Here is a 20,990-nt window from a genome sequence, read left to right as displayed (position 1 = left end):
ATTGTAGAGTTAGAAGGGATCCTATGGGTTATCTGGTCCAACCCCCTGCAATGCAGAAATAGTTGATTTTGACTAGCAAAATGTGTCACTCCCTTGGCTTTTGAAAATGACGGAGGATGGGCAATGGCAGAGTAAGTTATGTGAAGCAAGCAAACAGCAAAAAGCCTTCAGGTAGTGTGAGGGGAAGGGATTATAGAGAACCCCCCCCCATCAGAAGCAGCCCGTCTCCAAGCAGTCATGAGAGCGAGGGGTCTGAAGGGGTGAGTCAGGAAATGGAGAGGGAGTGCCAGGGCTCTGGCAACACTAAAGAGCCCCTGCTCCATAGGGAGGAAGAGAGGGGGGCAGAAAGGGTGGACAGGAATAGGTCAGATAGAAGACCTGTCCCTCCGACGCCGGAATTGAGAAAGAGGAGGAAAGGGAGGCGCTCCTCAGTTCCGAGGCTTTTATGCTGGTCGCGAACGCGGAAAGAATTAGTGCAGGAATCTGACTCGAGCGGGTAGACATGAGCAATCCGTTACACTGTAAATAATGTGCACCAATAAAAACGTCTGAAAGACAAGCATGTGGACGGTCGTTACTCAAGAGTAGTCGCAATAAACCCTGACAGCTAGAGAGGATGTATAAGTACTGCCTCCTTCTTTCTTAAGCCCCTCCTTCCTCCCCCTTCCCCTGAGAGTAGCTCAGCCAATCATCGGCCAGAGAGTTTTCTGACTGCCCCATCTTTCTGTGACATCAGGCCAGCACCCCAATCCTGCTCAAGGCTCTGCCATTAACTGCAATGGTAGATCCCCTTATCCTTCACCAATCAGGCGACATTGAGATGTTTTGGACTACAGCTCCCATCAGTCCCTGTCAACCTAGGCTGATGGGAGGTGTAGTCCAACACATCTTGAGGGTGCCAGGCCAGTGAATGCTACCCTTAGCTCACGGCAAAGGTTTTATTATTATTATTATTATTATTATTATTATTATTATTATTATTATTATTCAGTAGAATGTGCCTTTTCTTCCTTACTCTTAATCCAGGAATTATGAGGGCTGACAGCCTTTGATAGGTATGCTGGATCCAGCTATTATAAAAGCCATCCTTGTGAAAGAGTGCTACACCACTTTCACCAACCGCCAGGTAGGTATTCAATTCTTAAACTATACGGGAGTATCACGGAAGGAGGAGAGTTTCTACACGTCACTCCATTGGCGCCCAATTAGGGCAGGGTGGTGGAACGGGAAGGGTAGAGAGCCAGTGTGGTGTAGTTGTTAAGAGCGGTAGATTCCTAATCTGGGGAACCAGGTTCGTGTCTCCACTCCTCCACATGCAGCTGCTGGGTGACCTTGGGCTGGTCACACTTCTTTGAAGTCTCTCAGCCCCACGCACCTCACAGGGTGTCTGTTGTAGGGGAGGAGGGGAAAGGAGATTGTTGGCCGCTTTGAGACTCCTTCGGGTAGTGATAAAGCGGGATATCAAATCCAAACTCTTCTTCTTCTTCTCTCCAAAAGTCAAGTGTGAACCACTGCACTCCATGTTTAGTCACTTCACAAGCCATGGTTGGATATCACTGAAGTAAGATAAAGGTAGGTTATGGTAAAGGACCCCTGGATGGTTAAGGCAACTCAAAGGCGACTATGGGGTTGCGGCGCTCATCTCGCTTTCAGGATGAGGGAGCTGGCGTTTGTCCAAAGACAGCTTTCCGGGTCATGTGGCCAGCGGGACACCGTGACAAGTGCCAGAGCACACAGAAAGGCCGTTTACCTTCCCGCCGCAGCAGTACCTATTTATCTACTTGCACTGGTGTGCTTTCAAACTGCTAAGATGGCAGAAGCTGAGACAGAGATCACCACCACTGTGCAGATTTGAATTGCTGACCTTCCAATCGGCAAGCCCAAGAGGTCCAGTGGTTTAGACACAGCACCACAGATGCCCCAGCGCCACTGAAGTACGAGGGATCTCTCATCACTTCAAAAGCTGGCTTTGCCTCTCATTGGTTTGAAACGACATAACCTTCCACTTGTTTTGTTGCCTCTAGAATATAGGTTTATTTGGGATCATGGATCTGCCATCTTCCTGGCAAAGGACAAACAATGGAAGAGGATTTGCACTGTTCTCTCTTCAACCTTCACTAGCAGAAAACTAAAGGAGGTAAAAAAAAAAATTCAGTCTTTAAAAAAATCAGATATTCAGCTCTTGTACTGGTAAATATTGGCCCTACAATTCAAGCACCATTCAGTCTATTCAGTCTGAAACTTGGGGATAATCCTGTTGATAGCCAGAGTGGCTGAAGCAAAATGCCTAAGAGTGAGAAGTGGCAAAGTCTGTGGTTCGGATTGTTCTCACCTTTCCTCTCCTCTCAAAATGAGCTGGAAGATTTAATCAACAACCAGATTAATTCAACTAATTAATCAGCACCTACGTACGAGGTGTGAGCTGGAGGTTCATTCCTGGAGATATCACTCTATATAGGTGCAGAGTATTATCATTTGGAGAAACAAAAAAAAAAAATTCAAAATGAAACAAAAAATGAAGCCCAAGAACAAGACAGAAATCTTTCACAATTGCATTTGTATTTACAATACCGAGGAACAATTCATAGGATTTCCAGAACTTGCTTTGCAATCCGGCTGCAAAACTGCCCAGAGACATCTGCATCTCCATTCATTCATTTGCATTTCAGATGTTTCCCAACATCAAACATTACGGGGAAGTTTTGATGCAAAATGATCAGAAGGAAATGGAAAAGGAGAAGTTTGTGGTTATGAAGGAGTAAGTCGTTTGGGCAGGAAAGGCCACAGTCAAAAATAGCATAACATTCTAGCCATCTACTACAGACCATGTGGGCTGTTTTGTGGGGTAAATCCAGACCGGATTGGATTAACAATGTGAGTGGGCAGAAATAGATCCACAAAAATTCATCGGTACCTGTGAAAAGGACCCAGGCATCCTGCCAATGCAACATTGCCCACTAGTCTGCACAGCATCTCCTGATGGAACGCGGTCAGGGTTTACTTCCCGCCAGGCTGTGCCATGTTGGGAGACGCCGTGCGACCTGGGGTGACTTCCTTTCAGGCCTCCTCATCCCTCTCAAGATTGGGTTGGGGGCTGAGCCCCATCCCAGCAGACATTGGCACCCCTGATTTCAAGCATGCTAGGCTTATATGAGGCTGGAACGCTGCACCTGCAACTTAGGTTTTGATAAGGCTTCCAGGCAGATATCATCTCCTCTTTTATATTGTTTGTTATTTAACACGCCAGAGAGCCTGATTTGGCTGCTCTGTTCCCTCCCCAGTGTCTTTGGGCACTACAGCATGGATGTGGTCATCAGTACATTGTTTGGTGTGAAAATTGACTCAATGAACAACCCTGAAGAAGGCTGATCGCCGAAGAATTGATGCTTTTGAATTATGGTGCTGGAGGAGACTCTTGAGAGTCCCATGGACTGCAAGAAGATCAAACCTATCCATTCTGAAGGAAATCAGCCCTGAGTGCTCACTGGAAGGACAGATTCTGAAGCTGAGGCTCCAATACTTTGGCCACCTCATGAGAAGAGAAGACTCCCTGGAAAAGACCCTGATGTTGGGAAAGATTGAGGGCACAAGGAGAAGGGGACGACAGAGGACGAGATGGTTGGACAGTGTTCTTGAAGCTACGGACATGTTTGACCAAACTGCGGGAGGCAGTGCAAGACAGGAGTGCCTGGCGTGCTCTGGTCCATGGGGTCACGAAGAGTTGGACATGACTAAACAACAACAACAACAACAACAACAACAACAACAACAACAACCCTGAAGATCCTTTTGTCAAAGAGACCAAGAAGCTCGCCAAGTTTGAGGCTATTGATCCTTGCTTCACTTTCGTAAGTAAGTTTGCTTCTGGCTTCTGACAACGCAGTGGAAATTCGCAGCTTGTTTATTATGGAAACATCATGATTGGTCCACCAAGGCTGGTTTCTTCTAGGTTCTCCAACGTTTCAGACAGGAGGCATTCCCAGCGCAGTCTGACCGAGCTTGGCTCCTTCTGCATGCAAAGTAGCGGGGGCAACCCAGCCAGATAGGTGGGGTATAAAATAAAATAAAATTAGTACCATGGGTACTAAAGGGGCTGGCAGGTGTAATTTCAGAGTAGATGGCCTTGGTGGACCAATCATGATGTTTCCACAATAAACAAGCTGCGAATTTCTCCCTCTTTTTGAAAAAAAATCCATATTGATCACGGTGCATTTAAATATCCACACTATAAAGATGCATGTGTTGATTTGAGACTTATCCTGGTCTTTTTGCCATTTATATCACTATGATAAGAAAACCAACCTCTGTTGGGAAACCCTCCAAGGAAGGAGAGTCCATCACCTTTGGAGGGAGACGGTTTCATTGTCTAATGGTTCTTACAGTCAAAACATTCTCCCTAAGGTTTTGATGGAGTTTCCTTTCCTGTAGCTTGAATCCATTGGTTTGGGTGCTCCCCCTCCCCCCCCAAGAGCAGCAGAAAGCAAGCTTGCTCCATCTCTGAAAAGGCAACTGTACCCCCCCCCCCCAAAAAAAGTCAGCCAAATGATACAATCCCTTGGCTTCCCAGAGATCTGAAGGGCAACAGTTGAACAAAAGCTGCTCTGCCGTAAAAGGAATCAGAAGATGACATCATGCACCTGCTGGAGAGGTTGGCAGGAGAGGTTGGCATTTTTACATATGAAGGCAGCCAAGGCAACACACCCACTCTCAGGCCTCGTCTCTTCCGTGACAAGGGATACTAACCGGGCCTCAAACAAAGCAAACTTGAACTTAGTCAACCTGCCAGACATCAGACCAAAGGCGAATGGATAGCAAAAGCTATTGCGAAATTTTTGTTTTTGCTCTTTGAGCTCCAGCCCTGAACAAGTATAAAGAGAGCACAAATCCTGCATCAAAGCCAGAGAGTCATCAAGGGCTAACAGGATGGATCTCCTTCCAAGCTTCTCCACTGAGACATGGTTCCTTCTCATTGCCCTGCTGGGCCTTTTCATGCTGTACGTATCATTCTCTGACCTTTTCTTGGGCTGTTTTCTAATTGTGAAAAAGAAATGGGGGTGTTTTAAATCTGCTTCTTCTTCAGAAAGCCATATGAGACGGCAGCCTCTGAACCGCAAGGATATTTACTTCCAAGTAAACTTGTATATGGTTGGGTTGTAGAAGCACAGCATATTGAAAGAGCCTTATCTCATAAATCCGAAACAAAACTGTATCTGGCACCCACCGAGAAGTGACCACTGGAGGGGCTGTAGATATCTTCCATCTTCTGGGTGCCAACCATGATTCCACAAGCCTTGTATTTTGAACTCACATCCCAATCCCTCAACAGCAGAGGGAGAGGGAGAAGGAATGGAGACACAGGACAAAGTTCCTGGGAAGAAGCAGCCAATTCCTGACCTACTCTATCTAGCCCAGGACTGCAAGGGCTTTCAAGCTCAAAACTAGGGAAGAAGGTGACAACTACTCTGGAGATTGATGTAGGGTTGGCCTCATGTGGTTTGATCAGTTGGCCGTGAACAAAACGCTTCTGGCTATCACTGGGCTGATGGAATTTTCTAAACTGTTTTCATGGACACAGCCATGTAAAGAACATTATAGCTATCCAATTGAATACTATAGAGCAGGGGTCCCCAGACTAAGGCCCGGGGGCCGGATGTGGCCCAATCGCCTTCTAAATCCGGCCCACGGATGGTCTGGGAATCAGCATGTTTTTACATGAGTAGAATGTGTCCTTTTATTTAAAATGCATCTCTGGTTTATTTGTGGGGCCTGCCTGGTGTTTTTACATGAGTAGAACGTGTCCTTTTATTTAAAATGCATCTCTGGGTTATTTGTAGGGCATAGGAATTCATTCGTGGTTTTTTTTTTTTGTTTTTGTTTTTCAAAATATAGTCTGCCCCCCCCACAAGGTCTGAGGGACAGTGGACTGGCCCCCTGCTGAAAAAGTTTGCTGACCCCTGCTATAGATCTTACGGAGGGCGGGAGGTGGGGTGAGCTTTTGCTACCCAAAATGTAATTACTCTGTTGTTGGGCTCTCTGGGTTGTATCCAACCAACTTTCAGTCAGAGTAGACCCACTGAAACTAATAGATCAAAGTTGGTCACATCCATTAGTTTCAACGAGTCTGCTCTCAGGAGCACCAGCAATGGTTGAAACCCAATATGAATAGAACTCAGCATATGAGTTTGTATGTTCTGATATCCCACAGTTAATTTTTTTAAAAGAATATTTGCTTCTGCTACATGATCTATGTGGGGATGGTATCTAGAGTTTGTAAGAGCTGTTGAACGTTGGAACAGGCTCCCATGAGAGGTGGTAGACTCTTGTTCCTTGGAGGCTTTTAAGCAGAGGTTGGATGGCCATCTGCCATGGATGGTCTGGGATTCTAGGATTCTATATCCAGTGCTAATTCTCATGGGGGCAGCAATTGAAAGAGGTCTTTCTGTCTGACTTGTAAACTAAATTCCTGAATTTGGAAAAACAACACCTACTGAACATTAACACCTATTTACTTCAACTTGCTATTATCAATCAACATAAAGAACCATATAAGTAAAGAAGATTTTTTACTAAGTTGGGGTCACAGAATTGTAAAGTTGATAGGGATCCCCAGGGGTCATCTACTCTAACCCTCTGCAATTCAGGAATCAAAGGGCAGGATTATTATTACTGTATTTTGTACTGTTTTGGAAAAACACGTCCAACAACAATTCCCAGCCTTATGCTGCTTTCAACTTCCTGTGACAGTATTTCTTTTTGCTCTTTATCTTTGATTTATTAATAAAATATTTTTGGGAAACCCGCCCCCCCTAGCATTGTTAGGTATATTCAGCCGCATCAACTCTAGGGCTATTATATGAACATATGATTGATTACTTATTAATGGCAGCAAGAATATGGATAGCCGGAGGTTGAATAGAAGCAAAGGGTACCAATGTACCAAAAATGGTATCACATAATTTGGGAGACGGTACTTTGTGAAAAATGGACGCAAACAATTTGTGAGGGCAACCTGCTCCCCCCACCCGAAAGACTTTTATAGCAGACTAGTGGCTGTTTATTCTGACCAAGAACAAAGATTGCAGGACAAAGTGTATCTGTGACATTTTGTATTATGCGGCTGTGAAACACCTCCCTATATATTGACAGCAGCAGAGTTTTTTCAGGGGGAACTCCCTGGAACTCAGTTCCACCACCTCTCAGGTGGGCTCCAGCACCTGTCAGGTGGGCACCTAAGAAAAGGGTCCTGGTGAGTTCCGGCATCTCTTTTTTTTCGAGGAAAACAGCCCTGGACAGCTGCAACGATCGGACTTTTTCTTCTCCAGGGGTTATGAACTCTCCTGTTTTTATTTTGATCTCAGCTATGCCTTCAGCTTGGGAGGGGAAAGTGAGATGCTGAGTTTGACATTTTCAACTTTTCACATATAACTCAACACAACACACATGCAAGTATAAAAATAATGTTTCTTGTAAAGTACAGCAAGAAAAAGAAGGTGTTTGCTAAAGACAAACAGAACAGGGAAGGAAAGGTCTGGATTTGCAGGGGAGAGATCAGCTGGTGGACTTTGGAGCCTCTGTTTATGACTGTATATATGCAGAGCAGGGTGTGCAGCATGTTGATCTGTAGGAATTGGTGGGTGATTTCATTGAAGGAGCTGTTCAGGCCAGTTCCTTTCTGCCCACACCCACCTCCTATTTAAAGCTTAGTGAGGTGGGGCAGACAAACCCTTGCCTTGTTTTCTGGCAACTTTAATTACAGAATGACTTTGCTCATTGTAAATCTCTGGAACGTTTTGATTAATTAAAGTTTTGAGAAATTTCTTTCACAACTGGCTGTTGAAACAGTGATAGTTATAAACGGTCCTTTTTTTCTAGGGGTACGTGTAAACATTTTGTGAATCTTTGTACTTTTGTCCATTTATTGTATTTATTTTCCCCCCAATTTGAACTATAAAATGGTGGTTTTCTTGAGTCAAATGAGAGTACTCCTAAATATTTTTAAGGAACAAAACTGCCCACTGGTTAAAAAGATTCTTAATGTCACAACAAAGTTAGTCGAACTCATGTGTGCCAAATTTGTTAATTGATAAAATTATGTTTCTCAGTATCCAGCAATGTCTGCCTTTTTATTTTTATTTTTTGCTTTTTACCACTCAGCCCCTTCATCGCATAACCATTCGTTCACTTTCGTAAATGTTTAAACCATTAAAAAATGAATATATAAATACAGTAGGCTGAAACAGAATTACGAAGAACAAGAAATGGCTACCATGTCAGCAGAAAACGAAAACTAACCTGTCAACATGTCAGAACAACACAATTAACCAAGCAACCCAATTCCTATCTGCACACAGACACACTGGCAACTGTCAGAGTTACACACATCATGGGGACAAGGAGGCCAGAGAAAGAGGAGCCGGGCTTTGGAGGCAGCTGTTGCAACTCGGTGAAAGTAGGAATGTCTTAATTATGATTTTCTTAAAAATACATTCACTAAGAAACCACAATCCTTTCTATTGGGTATAGTTGGGAAAGAGATCCTTAAGAAAAATGTTAATTTTTAAATGTATGCCACAACGGCGGCAAGAGTTTTACTGGCCAAGAACTGGAAGACCCACGAATTACCAACAGTGGACGATTGGCAAATGAAGATGATGGAGTATATGGAACTGGCTGAGATGACCAGGAGAATCCGTGACCGGGGAGAAGAAGCGACTGAGGAAGAGTGGAAAGACTTTAAAATTTATCTTAAAAAATATGCCAAAATTGTATATCAAGATTAGATTTAGAAGTGTTTAGAAACTGTGGATTTAGGAATTATGTGAAGTAAATAGATGCATAAGAGATTTGAAATTTTATGGAATTTTTAATAATGAATTGGAAATTGCTAATTGATAAAAGAGATATGAATCGTAGATGGAGGGAACTTGAGGAAGTCCCCTCAAATAATGTTAAAAGAAAAGGACTGGGTATTTGGATTTTTGTGTTTCTTTTTCATTGTTACGTTATTGTGCTTTATTGCTCTATTGTGTTGTTTGCTTGTGCCTTTTTTCTTTTTGTTATAAAACTAATAAAATTATTTTTTAAAAAAAATAATAATTATGATTTTCTTAAAGCAAGTTATGGAACACTACAGCATCCATATATTCAAAGGGGAAATCACACTATAAATAGGTATTATGTAATTCTCCGATCAGGATCACATAAGGCCAGAAAAATATGGTAAAACTGTGCAGAACGTTTGAATGGGAAGGGTACATAATTTTAAATTTATTATTTCCCCTAAGAATTTTGGGTCCAGGGCAACGGGCCCTGTGCCCCACAGCTCAACAATGTTCTTTGAGTTATTCTGCTGTATTTGTGCTCTCTTGAAGGCCTGGGATGCATATTAGCCCATATCATCTCATTTTTTTTTTGCCCTGTGATGCCCAAGTTTTTTTTTCTTTTTAAGCAGGTGGAGCCCACACACAAGTGGATCAAACTTTCCCCTCTGAACCCTGGACAGGCTTTCATGCTCTGCTGATAGACTTGCACCTCTCTCTCTCTCTCTCTCCCTCTCTCTCTCCAAAATAAGCAGATATGGATTTTGGCCATACGGCATCTTCAAGAAACTGGGAATTCCAGGTCCATCGCCATTGCCTTTCTTTGGAAATATGTGGTCCTATCGCAAGGTGAGTGCCTGGTGACATTTCTGCTCAGGGGATTCCCTGAGGCCCCTCTCTGCTCCCCCCACTTGGGATCAGAGGTGCTCCTTAAAATGAGCCTGAATCCAGCCCAGAAAGGCTGTTCTTCACTTTCTTAAATGTCTTTCCACAGGGGTTTATCAACTTTGATTACGAGTGCTTTCAGAAATACGGGAGGACCTGGGGGTAAGTGACCTTTTATGACCTGCTTGTATTTCTCACGTTAGCCCAAATCCCATTGCTTGATCCCAAGGAGGAAATGGTATGGGGTGGGGAAATACTGAATCTGCAAGTGGATCTCTTTGTGTTCTCAAAAACATACCATCCTTTACTCTTAATCCAGGATTTACGAGGGCCGAAACCCTATAGTAGCTACGCTGGATCCGGCTATTATAAAAGCCGTCCTTGTGAAAGAGTGTTACACCACTTTCACCAATCGCCGGGTAGGCATTCACTTCTTAAGTATACAATAGTATCATGGAAGGAGGAGAGTTTATACGCATCACTCCATTGGCGCCTAATTGGGGCAGGGTGGGGTAATGGGGAGGGCAGATTAACTCCTCTCCAAAAGTCAAGTGTGAATTTAGTCGCCCAGACATTACTGTACTCCATGCTTATTCCGTTTACAATTCCCTGTTGGCTATTATTGGTTCCAGATCTGTCATGGGTTCAAAACCTGACTTTGCCACTCAATGGTTCGAAACTGCTTTGTTTCCTCTAGGATGTAGGTTTAGTTGGGTTCTTGACGTCTGCCGTCTCAATGGCAAAGGACGAACAATGGAAGAGGATTCGCACTGTTCTCTCTCCAACCTTCACCAGCGGGAAGCTCAAGGAGGTAAAAAAAGATATTAAGTATTGGAAAAAATAAAATATTCAGCTCTTCCACTGGTAAATATGGGTCGTACAGTTCAAGCACCATTGAGTCTATTCAGCCTGAAACTGGGGGATAATCCAGTTCTGTTGATAGAGTGGCTGAAGCAAAATGCCTAAGAATGTGAGGTTGCAAAGTCTACGTTTTGGATTATTTCTCAGCTTCACTCTCTTAAAAAGAAACAACCACAGATATCAAGTCAGTGGATCTCTTTGACTTAAAAAACAAACAAACAAAAACTAGAGCTGCAGACTTTAATTGATAATTAATTAGATTAATTTGACTAATTAATGGGCACCTGCAAATCAGAGCTGAGTTGGAGATTGATTCCTGGAGATATCACTCTATATAATTGCAAAGGAGTATCATTACGAGCTAGACCAGCCCGTTCTCAACATGGCGAAACAAAAATGCCAAAGCGAAACAAAAAATGAAGCCCATCTTTCGTGATTGCATTTTTGACGAGTGATGAGCAATTCACAGGACCTCCAGAACTCCATTGCAGCCAGGAAGGACAACTGCCCTTAGGTGCTAACATCTCTGTTGGTTGATTTGTATTTCAGATGTTTCCCATCATCAAACACTACGGGGAGGTTTTGATGGAAAACGTTCAGAAGAAAGTGGAAAAGAATGAATTTGTGGTTATGAAGGAGTAAGTGGTTTGGGCCAGGAAAGGCCTCAGTCAAAAATAGCATAGCATACAATGTGGGCTGCCTTTGAGGTAAATCCAGACCACATTGGGGGGGCCAGAAACAAGTATACCGAGAGCCTGATTTGGCTGCCCTGTTCCCTCCCCAGCGTCTTTGGGGCCTACAGCATGGATGTGGTCACCAGCACTTCGTTTGGTGTGAACATTGACTCAATGAACAACCCTGCAGATCCTTTTGTCAAGGAGATCAAGAAGATGACCAAGTTTGCCGCTTTTGATCCTCGCTTCGTTTTGATAGGTAAGTTGGCTTCTGACTTCTGACGGCCCAGTGGAAGTTTGCGGTCTGGTTATTACGGAAACATAATAGCTGGTCCATCAAGTACAGTATTGTCCACAGATTTTATTTACCAGGTCCTCCAGGGTTTCCGACAGGGGGCATTCCCAGCCCAGCCTGGACATGAGGACTGAATGCGGGTCGACCATTGAGCCAGGATGGCCTTTCCAAAATATGATTTATTTCTAGACTGCACTCGGATCTAAAATATTGTGAGGATTATTCTAAGAACCTGCTCTACCATTAGGTACATGTGTGGGGAGTTCCGGGAGGGTGTGATCAGTGTGCATGCAATGTAACAAAATGCACATATCTTCCTACATGGATTGCATATGCAGAATTTGCAACCCTGAGATTCACAAGGAGGTTGACCAGGCTCTATTAAGGCTTGCAAGCTCTGATCCTTAGACCAAACCAAAGTGTATCAATAGATATCAACAGAAATCTACCTACCTACCTGTCGACATATCTAATGTTTTGATTCGGGAAGGTTGATTCCTGTTCACGGTACGATTTCTGTCTCTTGCAGCCGTATTCCCATTCTTGATTCCTCTTCTCAAATCAATGAATGTGAATTTGTTCAACGCAGAAGCTTTAAACTTCTTTTCAAGGTCCTTTGCAAAAATGAAGGAAACGCGGCAGAAAGGAGGGCAAAAGGTAAGCATTAAGACTGTGCTGTAATTTGGGAGTGGATATCTTTGGCGTGGAAAAGGGCTTTCATTGTTTGTGTGTGCAGGGGCGTAGGAAGAGGGGGGCGATGGGAGCGTGCCGCCCCCGGCAGCGCGATCCCGGTCGGGTGCCATCACAGCTGTCACCGCCCCCAGAACGCGTGCCACGCCCCTGCAGGCGACGTGCCACGCCCCCAGAACGTGTGCCACGCTTATGTGGGTGGCGCGCTCCGCCCCCGGGACGTGAACCTGCCCCGCCCCCGCCTGCTCTCTACCACCGGTGCCGGAGCATGAAGCTCCGCCATTGTGTGTGTGTGTCATTTGGGGATCACTGAAAGATCCCCAAGATTCATTGGTTTTTTGCTCTGCAAAACAGCCTAATATTTTGTCTCTTTTACCCTTTCAGTATGTCCGGTTGTGCCTAAGTACAGTGAGATCATCACACAACCAATGTCCTCAAGGGCAAAGGGACCAGTTTTCACGGCTGTATTTAGCCCTTTAAAAAACCAGGGGGTTCAAACCATCTCAACCCAGTGGCATCCTGCCTCACACTTTCTCCACTGTTTATTTGTTTCATGGTTAGAGCCGGGTGGATTTCCTGCAGCTGATGATCGACTCCCAAAGTGCCAAGACTGACCACCAGAGCAATGGCTTGAACCACTCCTATAAAGGTAATGCCACACAGTTTAACTGAAAGGAAGGGAAGTTGTATTTCCTGAAGACTTGAAATGGCCTATCCCAATTCGAAAAATTCTGTGCAATGAATGTTACCTGCACAGATCATGTGCCTGCCCAGTGTACAGGTGGCATGTCCGAGTTGCCTTTCCTGAGGAGTTGAAATTGCCCCAATCCTCGGTGACTTAGGAACTTCCCTTCCCTTGTGTGTGAAGACAGGCTCCAGCAGATTGAGCGGACAAGACCAAGAGTGGGTCCAAAGATGCTTTCAGGATATGCTGTAGAGGGAAATGGGCAGATGGGGCTCGTCCACCTGGGAAGGGAGCCCATCTAGGAGTAGGAAAACTCTGATCCTAAACTTCGGCAGGATATCCTTGGGAGAAGAAGAGGCTGAGGAGGAAACCCTCCACAAAACCAGAGTGGAGTCCCTAAGATGATTGGATGGGGCCTTGTACGCCTCCTTCCGGCAACTCCTGCAGCCCGGCTGGTGCCAAATGTCTTGCTCTGCTTTCGTTTGGACACCAGCAAGGCCAAGAGGGGGATTCTTGTCTTCTAGGCAGCCCAGGACCTCCAGACACACTGCCCAGGCTTGCACCCTGGAGGGGTCACTTCAGTGCTGCAAATGCAGCGATTGGACTTCACCCCCAGAGCCACACTTCATCGTCTCTCAAGACAGAAGGGTGCCGGGTTGCACCCACAGACACCATCATCCAAACCAACTTGTTGTTGTTTAGTCGTTTAGTCGTGTCTGACTCTTCGTGACCCCATGGACCATAGCACGCCAGGCACTCCTGTCTTCCACTGCCTCCCACAGTTTGGTCAAACTCATGTTCGTAGCTTCGAGAACACTGTCCAACCAGCTCGTCCTCTGTCGTCCCCTTCTCCTAGTGCCCTCCATCTTTCCCAACATCAGGGTCTTTTCCAAGGATTCTTCTCTTCTCATGAGGTGGCCAAAGTATTGGAGCCTCAGCTTCAGGATCTGTCCTTTCAGGGAGCACTCAGGGCTGATTTCCTTCAGAATGGATAGGTTTGATCCTCTTGCAGTCCATGGGACTCTCAAGAGTCTCCTCCAGCACCTCCAGCTCCTCCAAACCAACTAACTCCCCCAATATTATAACACTATGTTGTTGGTGATAATGACTTTCCAGTCCCTTCTAACTCAAAGGTCTTCAAGGGACTTACGACATATTTAAAATATAAATATATTATACCATAAAACAGAACAAAACAGGTCCCATAAGAGCCATAGGAAGCTTGGGCAGCAGACTAGGAGCAGCAAAGCATCATCTCAGTCTATCAAAAGCCCGGGGAAGCCTATCCCTGGTGCTCAAAAGAGGTCAGTGAAGGTGCTCGGCAGACCTTGCTGGGGAGAGTTTTGCACAGAAAGAGAGCCACAACTTAAAAGGCCCTACTCTGCATTGCCATCATGATCAGAGGTAAAGGCCATGTCCCCCTTACTTAACTTGCCTGCATGACTCTTCCCAGCAGTAATTCCTTTTTTCCCCCTGGGCCACCCCCGCCCCCTTGAACCCACAAACTCATTCTCCGTACCTCCTACCCTCTAAAAAGCATTACTATCCAAATAGTATGCACAACCCCCTAATAGTTGCACAGCCCCCAAATAGTTACACAACCCCCTAAGGAAGACAATAACACAATAAAACTCAAAACAGCAACAATTGATTGCACACTGATTGAAAAACCACATTAAAAGGTAGGTAGCTGTGTTGGTCTGAGTCGAAGCAAAATAAAAAAAAAATTCCTTCAGTAGCACCTTAAAGACCAACTAAGTTTTTATTTTGGTATGAGCTTTCGTGTGCATGCACGAAATATCTGAAGAAGTGTGCATGCACACGAAAGCTCATACCAAAATAAAAAATTAGTTGGTCTTTAAGGTGCTACTGAAGGATTTTTTTATTTCACATTAAAAGGGTTTAGTTTAATTAATTCAACAAAACTCATGAACTTGATCTTGTGAGACCAGCTTTTGAAAATCTGATAGTCATTTATACCTCCAGCCCCCCTTGCCCCCCCCACCGCTTGCCTCTTGGCAGCCCCCTAGGTAATCCTCCCTCCCGGGGTAACTGCCTGTTTAGGGATCCACTGCCCACTGCATGGTGCTTTATTTGGTGTGTGCTGCAAGGTGTCGCTGCTCTACCTGCGAACCAGGAAGTTGTTTCCCCAGAGACTGCTGGATTGTTTAAAACAACAGAGAAAAGAAGACAATATAGGGTTTAAAAAAAACACCCAAGATGTTATTAGCAACCTTGGGAACCTGGCCCTTCCTTGGCCCTATTCCTGAGAGCAACAAACAACCCCAGAGGGAGGGGAACGCATGAGCTACTGTTTTGATTTCAGCACTATTGTTAGGAAAGAACAGAAAACCATTGCGTTGCAGTGCAATGCACGGATCATGTTCCCAGCCAGAGTACAAGCTTGTACTTGTTTTCACCTGAACTTTCTTGCCTCTGCTTGTCTGCAGGCTTGACTGACATTGAAATCCTGGCCCAATCCTTCATCTTTGTCTTTGCTGGATACGAACCCACCAGCAACTCCCTGGGTTATGCAGCCTACCTTTTGGCCACTCACCCAGATGTCCAGCAGAAGCTTCAAGAGGAGATAGATGCCATCTTGCCCAACAAGGTAAGGATGTGCAGGTTGCAAAGGTGAGGCCGGACCTAATGGAGAAGTTTTTTGGGGGGTGGGGTGGGGGAGTTACAGGAGAGTTATTTATTTAATTTGGAGGGCAGGGACAGAGGAGTAATAAACACGAACCAGTTAGAAACTATAGTTAAAATGCACCAAAGCACAATTTAGTACTAGCAATTAAAATCCAGTTTGCCCTGGCATCAGCTCAATGGTCAGCATCACTTGGACCTTAGATTTCAAAGGCCTGTTTGAACTGGAAGGTCTTAGCCTGCTGGCAGAGGGATGACAGAGAGGGAGCCAGTCTATCCTCTCTTGGGAGGGAATAGTGCAATCTCAGAGCAGCCACAGAAAAGGCCCTGCTTCTCTTGAGTCACCGCCGGCTGGGCTTCTGGTGTTGATGGGACCAGGAGAAGGAGCTCACCTGAGGGTCTTAGCACCTGAGCCATCTTAGATTGGGGCAGGGGAGAGAGAAACTGATCAGTTGTGTAAGTTGCATCCCACCTGTGCAGCTGTTGAATTCATGGACAGAAATCTCAGAATAAGGCCACCTCAACTGAGATGTTTCCTTCTGAAGGCCTGGTTAGGGTCCCACCAGTTACAACTAACTTCCCCCCTTGAATCACCCCAAAGGCTCCTCTCACGTACGATGCCATCATGCAACTGGAATATCTTGACATGGTGCTGAGCGAAACACAAAGGCTGTATCCCCTTGGAGGACGGCTCCAAAGGACCTGCAAGAAAGATGTAGAAATCAATGGGGTGACTATCCTGAAAGGCATGAGCGTGATTATCCCACCCTACACGCTTCACCGGGACCCCGAATACTGGCCGGAACCAGACGAATTCAGACCTGAGAGGTAACCCCTTCCCATCCCACTGCAAAAAACCTTGTGCTCTGAATATACAACAGCAGGTGAAAGGCCACGGGTTCGAATGACATGAGTGAAAGATCTACCCCAAAGATCATCAGCTGCTCCTGATTTCAGCCTCAGCTGGGCTACTGACATCAACAACATCATTTGGTTACATTTATTTATATTCCACATTTTTTTCTAGACAGGGACTTAAGACGTATAAACACAGCAAACAAACTGTAATAGAATTCAAAAGTGATAAAAACATCACAGTGGCAGCTGGGATACCAGCATTTTGCAGATGACCGACTGGAGGTGAAAATAAATCAGACACCACCAACTTTTTCAGGCCTGGGGGTACACCTGCAATTTTGAGCAAATGCTGGGGGTGCCATTCACAAAATGCCTGCCGTGAGGTGCGACGTGGCACTGCATGGCTGCTGTGGAGAGGGCATGGCAAGTCACCAAACGGGAGCCACTTCCACAAGGGCAAAAGAAAAGAGACCCCAAATGGTGTGGGCATGCCCCACACGAGCTGCCCCAATCTGATGAGGGCAGGGAAAGGAGGCACGGTACTCCCCTATTCAGAATGGAAGGGAGGGTTGGCATGCAATCCTGGCCCTGGGTGCAAAGGTCTGAGAAGGGCGCATCCAGGTACCCCTATAACAAGTTCCCTTACTTGGCTGAGGTCCTGCCACCTTCCAGAGCCACAGGGAGGCAGGCTGAATCCTGGCCGGGCCTTTGGGGCTGGGTGGCGGCAGTGGCGGAGGAACCCTCTCCGGCACCCGGGGCGGGGCATACGGACTGTGCACATACGGCATCCCATATGGACTGTGCATGCCCGTACAGACTGCGCATGTGCGGCAGCCTGCACAGTTGCCATGTGGGAGGCAGCCCAAATGGACACCCATCTGGACGCCACATGAGTGGCACCCATATTAACTGTGCGCACACCCTCGGCCGCTCTACAGCTGGGGGAAGGCAGCGGGCCATCTTGTCACCCCCCCCCCCGAGTGGTGACCAGGACAGCCCGCCCCCTCCACCCCCCTTCGTATGCCCCTGGATAGCACCGCCTTCTCCTTTTGGCCTGGCCAGCTGTGCTGGCTAAGTTGGAAGGTGGCTGAGCCGCCAAGCCAAGAAGAAGTGTCTCCACTGCTGTCAATCGCAGCAGCATTGGTAATCATGTGCCTTACTGGTTCTGCGCTCCCCCCTCCCCCGACACACCACCACCCCAGCTACCCAGTCCACTGGGGGGGGGATTTGCTCCATCCAGGCCATAATGAAAGGGGTTTCTTTAAACAGTGTAATAGGGTCTGAGCAGGAAGAGCAAACAGACTCTTGAGGGGACCTTTTGCGTCACAGGAACCATAGGCGGTACCAATGGTTACTGCACCCATGACCCCTATTTGTGGCACATTCTGCAGCATTGTCACCACTCAATTAAGCTGATGGCTGCAACAGAGGAGGAGCAACCGAGAACCTGGCGGTGGTGAGCAATGTCCCCTTGTTGTGAGCCCTGAGCTGCTGCCGCCTTCTTCCTTTGCCTCGCCCATCAACGCATCAGATCTGCCCGTTCTGGTTCCTTACCCAGCCTCCATTTCTCTCATCTCTGTGAACACAACCAGGTTCAGCAAGGAGAACAAGGAGCAAGTGGATCCCTACACGTACCTGCCCTTTGGAGCTGGTCCCCGGAACTGCCTGGGAATGCGCTTTGCTCTCGTCTCGATGAAGGTGGCTATTGCAATCCTGATGCAGTATTTCTCCTTCAGGGTCTGCAAGGAAACTCCGGTGAGGAGGCTGGATTGTGTGTATGTGTGTGTGTGTGTGTGTGTGTGTGTGTGTGTGTGTGTGTGTGTGTAAAAGGAAGGTGCAAGGGGCATGACACCTGGAATTTCAATGCCTGGCGCCAGTGCCCAAGGCATGAATAGCATTGTATTGCATGTTTTGATTTAAGCCAGGGAAACCAAGGATTGAAACTCCCCTGTGATAGAATCATAGAATAGAATCATAGAGTTGGAAGAGACCACAAGGGCCATCCAGTCCAACCCCCTGCCAAGCAGGAAACACCATCAAAGCATTCTTGACATATGCCTGTCAAGCCTCTGCTTAAAGACCTCCAAAGAAGGAGACTCCACCACACTCCTTGGTAGCAAATCCCACTGCCAAACAGCTCTTACTGTCAGGAAGTTCTTCCTAATGTTTAGGTGGAATCTTCTTTCTTGAAGTTTGAATCCATTGTCTAGCCCACAATTTACCAGCTTCTTTACAAGAATATCATGGGGCACCTTGTCAAAGGCCTTGCTGAAATCAAGATAGGCTACATCCACAGTGTTCCCTTCATCTACCAGGCTTGTAATTCTGTCAAAAAATGAGATCAGATTAGTCTGACATGACTTATTTTTCAGAAACCCATGCTGACTTTTAGTGATCACAGAGTTTCTTTCTAGGTGCTCACAGCCTGTTTGCTTAATGATCTGCTCTAGAATCTTTCCTGGTATTGATGTCAGGCTGACTGGGTGGTAATTGATCTTCTGCTGGGGTCTTGGATTTTAAGATGGGTTGACTGATGTGCTAATTGCTCTCTCGATTCTCACTCTGCTGCAGATTCCCCTTGAGATGAGCAACCAAGCCTTCTTAGTGCCGGAGAAACCCATAGTTCTGAAGATGGTGCCACGAGATGGTTCCTCCAAAGAGGAGTGAAGCCCGGTTGTGTCTCAGTCGCCTCAGTAGCGAGTGCAAAAGCTTCAGACGTGGCTCTGGGACGTTTCCTCAAAGAAAACTTCTAATAGTTCCAGAGGATCAAGTTGATTTGCAAACTCAAGCAAGCAGAGCTCTCTTTACACCTTCACACTTCTCTGAATTTGGCACTGCAGTTTTCCAGCCACAGAACACCCACAAAAATGGGTGTCGTTACTGCATTGTCAGTGGAAGATTCATGCAAAAATGTGTATCTTGGCGAGAGTAACATTAAAAGATGTGTTCTATTCAGGGGAAAAAAACTAAAATGGTTTCATTCTGTTCATGTTCGCCAAGATTTACTGTAGTTTATTTATTTTACTTACTAAATTTGTATTGAGCCCTTCATTTGTAGAACTCGGGGTGATTCACAACATAAAAATACAATACAAAAAGAAAACGCTTGCACTGTGAAATTTCATACAAAAGTGTGTCTGCAAGGAAAATGGGCACCAACAATGTGTGCAAATGTTCATGCAAACCCTTCTGTGGAAATGGGGCGAAGCAAATGTAAGACTGGCAAAGTGGGAAAAGCAAATTAGCAAATTTGTCCATCCTTTAATATTCCTTGCCTGATCTGTCGTTTCTATTATTTCAAGGCTGTTTGGGGGATTTTTTAAAACAATATTATATATATTTGGTTGCAAGGTAACTTCAAAATTCCTATACTATAAAGTAGATTTTAAAAGTCCCCTTTAAAACCAAATAGTCAATGATTAATAATTGGAGCATGCCCAGGCTACAATTTTGTATCCGTCTGAGACCAGTTTACCAGTCATGGCTTCCCCTATGGAATTATGGGAACTGTAGTTTGTAGTTTGCTATACTCCTATTGATGCAGCCCAGAATTGCATTGGCTTTTTAAGCTGCTGCATCACACTGCTGACTCATGTCAAGTCTGTGGTCTACCAAGACTCCTAGGTCCTTTTCACATGTACTGCTCTCAAGCCAGGTGTCTCCCATCCTGTATTTGTGCATTTCATTTTTTTTGCCCAAGTGTAGTACTTTACATTTCTCCTTGTTAAAATTCATCTTGTTTGCTTTGGCCCAGTTGTCTAATCTGTTAAGGTCATTTTGAAGTGTGATCCTGTCCTCTGGGCTATTAGCCACCCCTCCCTATTTGGTGTCATCTGCAAACTTGCTCAGGGTGCTCTCAAGCCCTTCATCCAAGTCATTGATAAAGATGTTGAATAAGACTGGGCCCAAGACAGAACCCTGTGGCACCCCACTAGTCACTACTCTCCAGGATGAGGAGGAGCCATTGATGAGCACCCTTTGGGTTCGGTCAGTCAGCCAGTTACAAATCCACTGAATGGTAGCATTGTCTAGCCCATATTTTACCAGCTTCTTTACAAGAATATCATGGGGCACCTTGTCAAAGGCCTTGCTGAAATAAAGATAGGCTATATCCACAGCATTCCCTTCATCTACCAGGCTTGTAATTCTGTCAAAAAGTGAGATCAGATTAGTCTGACATGACCTATTTTTCAGAAACCCATGCTGACTTTTAGTGATCACAGTGTTCCTTTCTAGGTGCTCACAGACCATTTGCTTAATGATCTGCTCTAGAATCTTTCCTGGTATTGATGTCAGGCTGACTGGGCGGTAATTGTTTGGGTCCTCTCTTTCCCCCTTTTTGAAAATAGGGACAACATTTGCCCTCCTCCAGTCTGCTGGGACTTTGCCTGTTCTCCAGGAATTCTCAAAGATTATTGCCAGTGGTTCTGAAATCACCTCTGCCAGTTCTTTCAATACTCTTGGATGTAGTTCATCTGGCCCTGGAGACTTGAATACATCTAAACTAGCCAAGTATTGCAAAAAACCCTTCCTAGAATTGACACACATCACAGTCCTGGGTAATGTGATTTATCCGG

The 20,990-nt window shown here is 45.6% G+C and overlaps 1 protein-coding gene across 1 annotated transcript; it reads left to right on the top strand.

Annotated features, from left to right (window-relative positions):
• The first annotated feature begins 4,747 nt into the window (after window positions 1–4,747).
• Window positions 4,748–19,516, top strand: LOC118092626 (cytochrome P450 3A12). The gene is made up of 13 exons (XM_060282596.1): window positions 4,748–4,994; window positions 9,575–9,668; window positions 9,814–9,866; window positions 10,024–10,123; window positions 10,402–10,515; window positions 11,115–11,203; window positions 11,350–11,498; window positions 12,064–12,191; window positions 12,786–12,873; window positions 15,360–15,520; window positions 16,157–16,383; window positions 18,006–18,168; window positions 18,985–19,516. Exons 1-13 carry the CDS (start codon window positions 4,924–4,926, stop codon window positions 19,078–19,080), a joined length of 1,533 nt encoding a protein of 510 aa, XP_060138579.1. The 5' UTR covers window positions 4,748–4,923; the 3' UTR covers window positions 19,081–19,516.
• The last annotated feature ends 1,474 nt before the right edge of the window (window positions 19,517–20,990 follow it).

Source organism: Zootoca vivipara, chromosome 14 (genome assembly GCF_963506605.1).
Source record: "Zootoca vivipara chromosome 14, rZooViv1.1, whole genome shotgun sequence".
Taxonomy (NCBI): Eukaryota; Metazoa; Chordata; class Lepidosauria; order Squamata; family Lacertidae; genus Zootoca; species Zootoca vivipara.
Note: the sequence above shows the minus strand (reverse complement) of the source record. Positions and strands in the feature narration are given on the sequence as shown.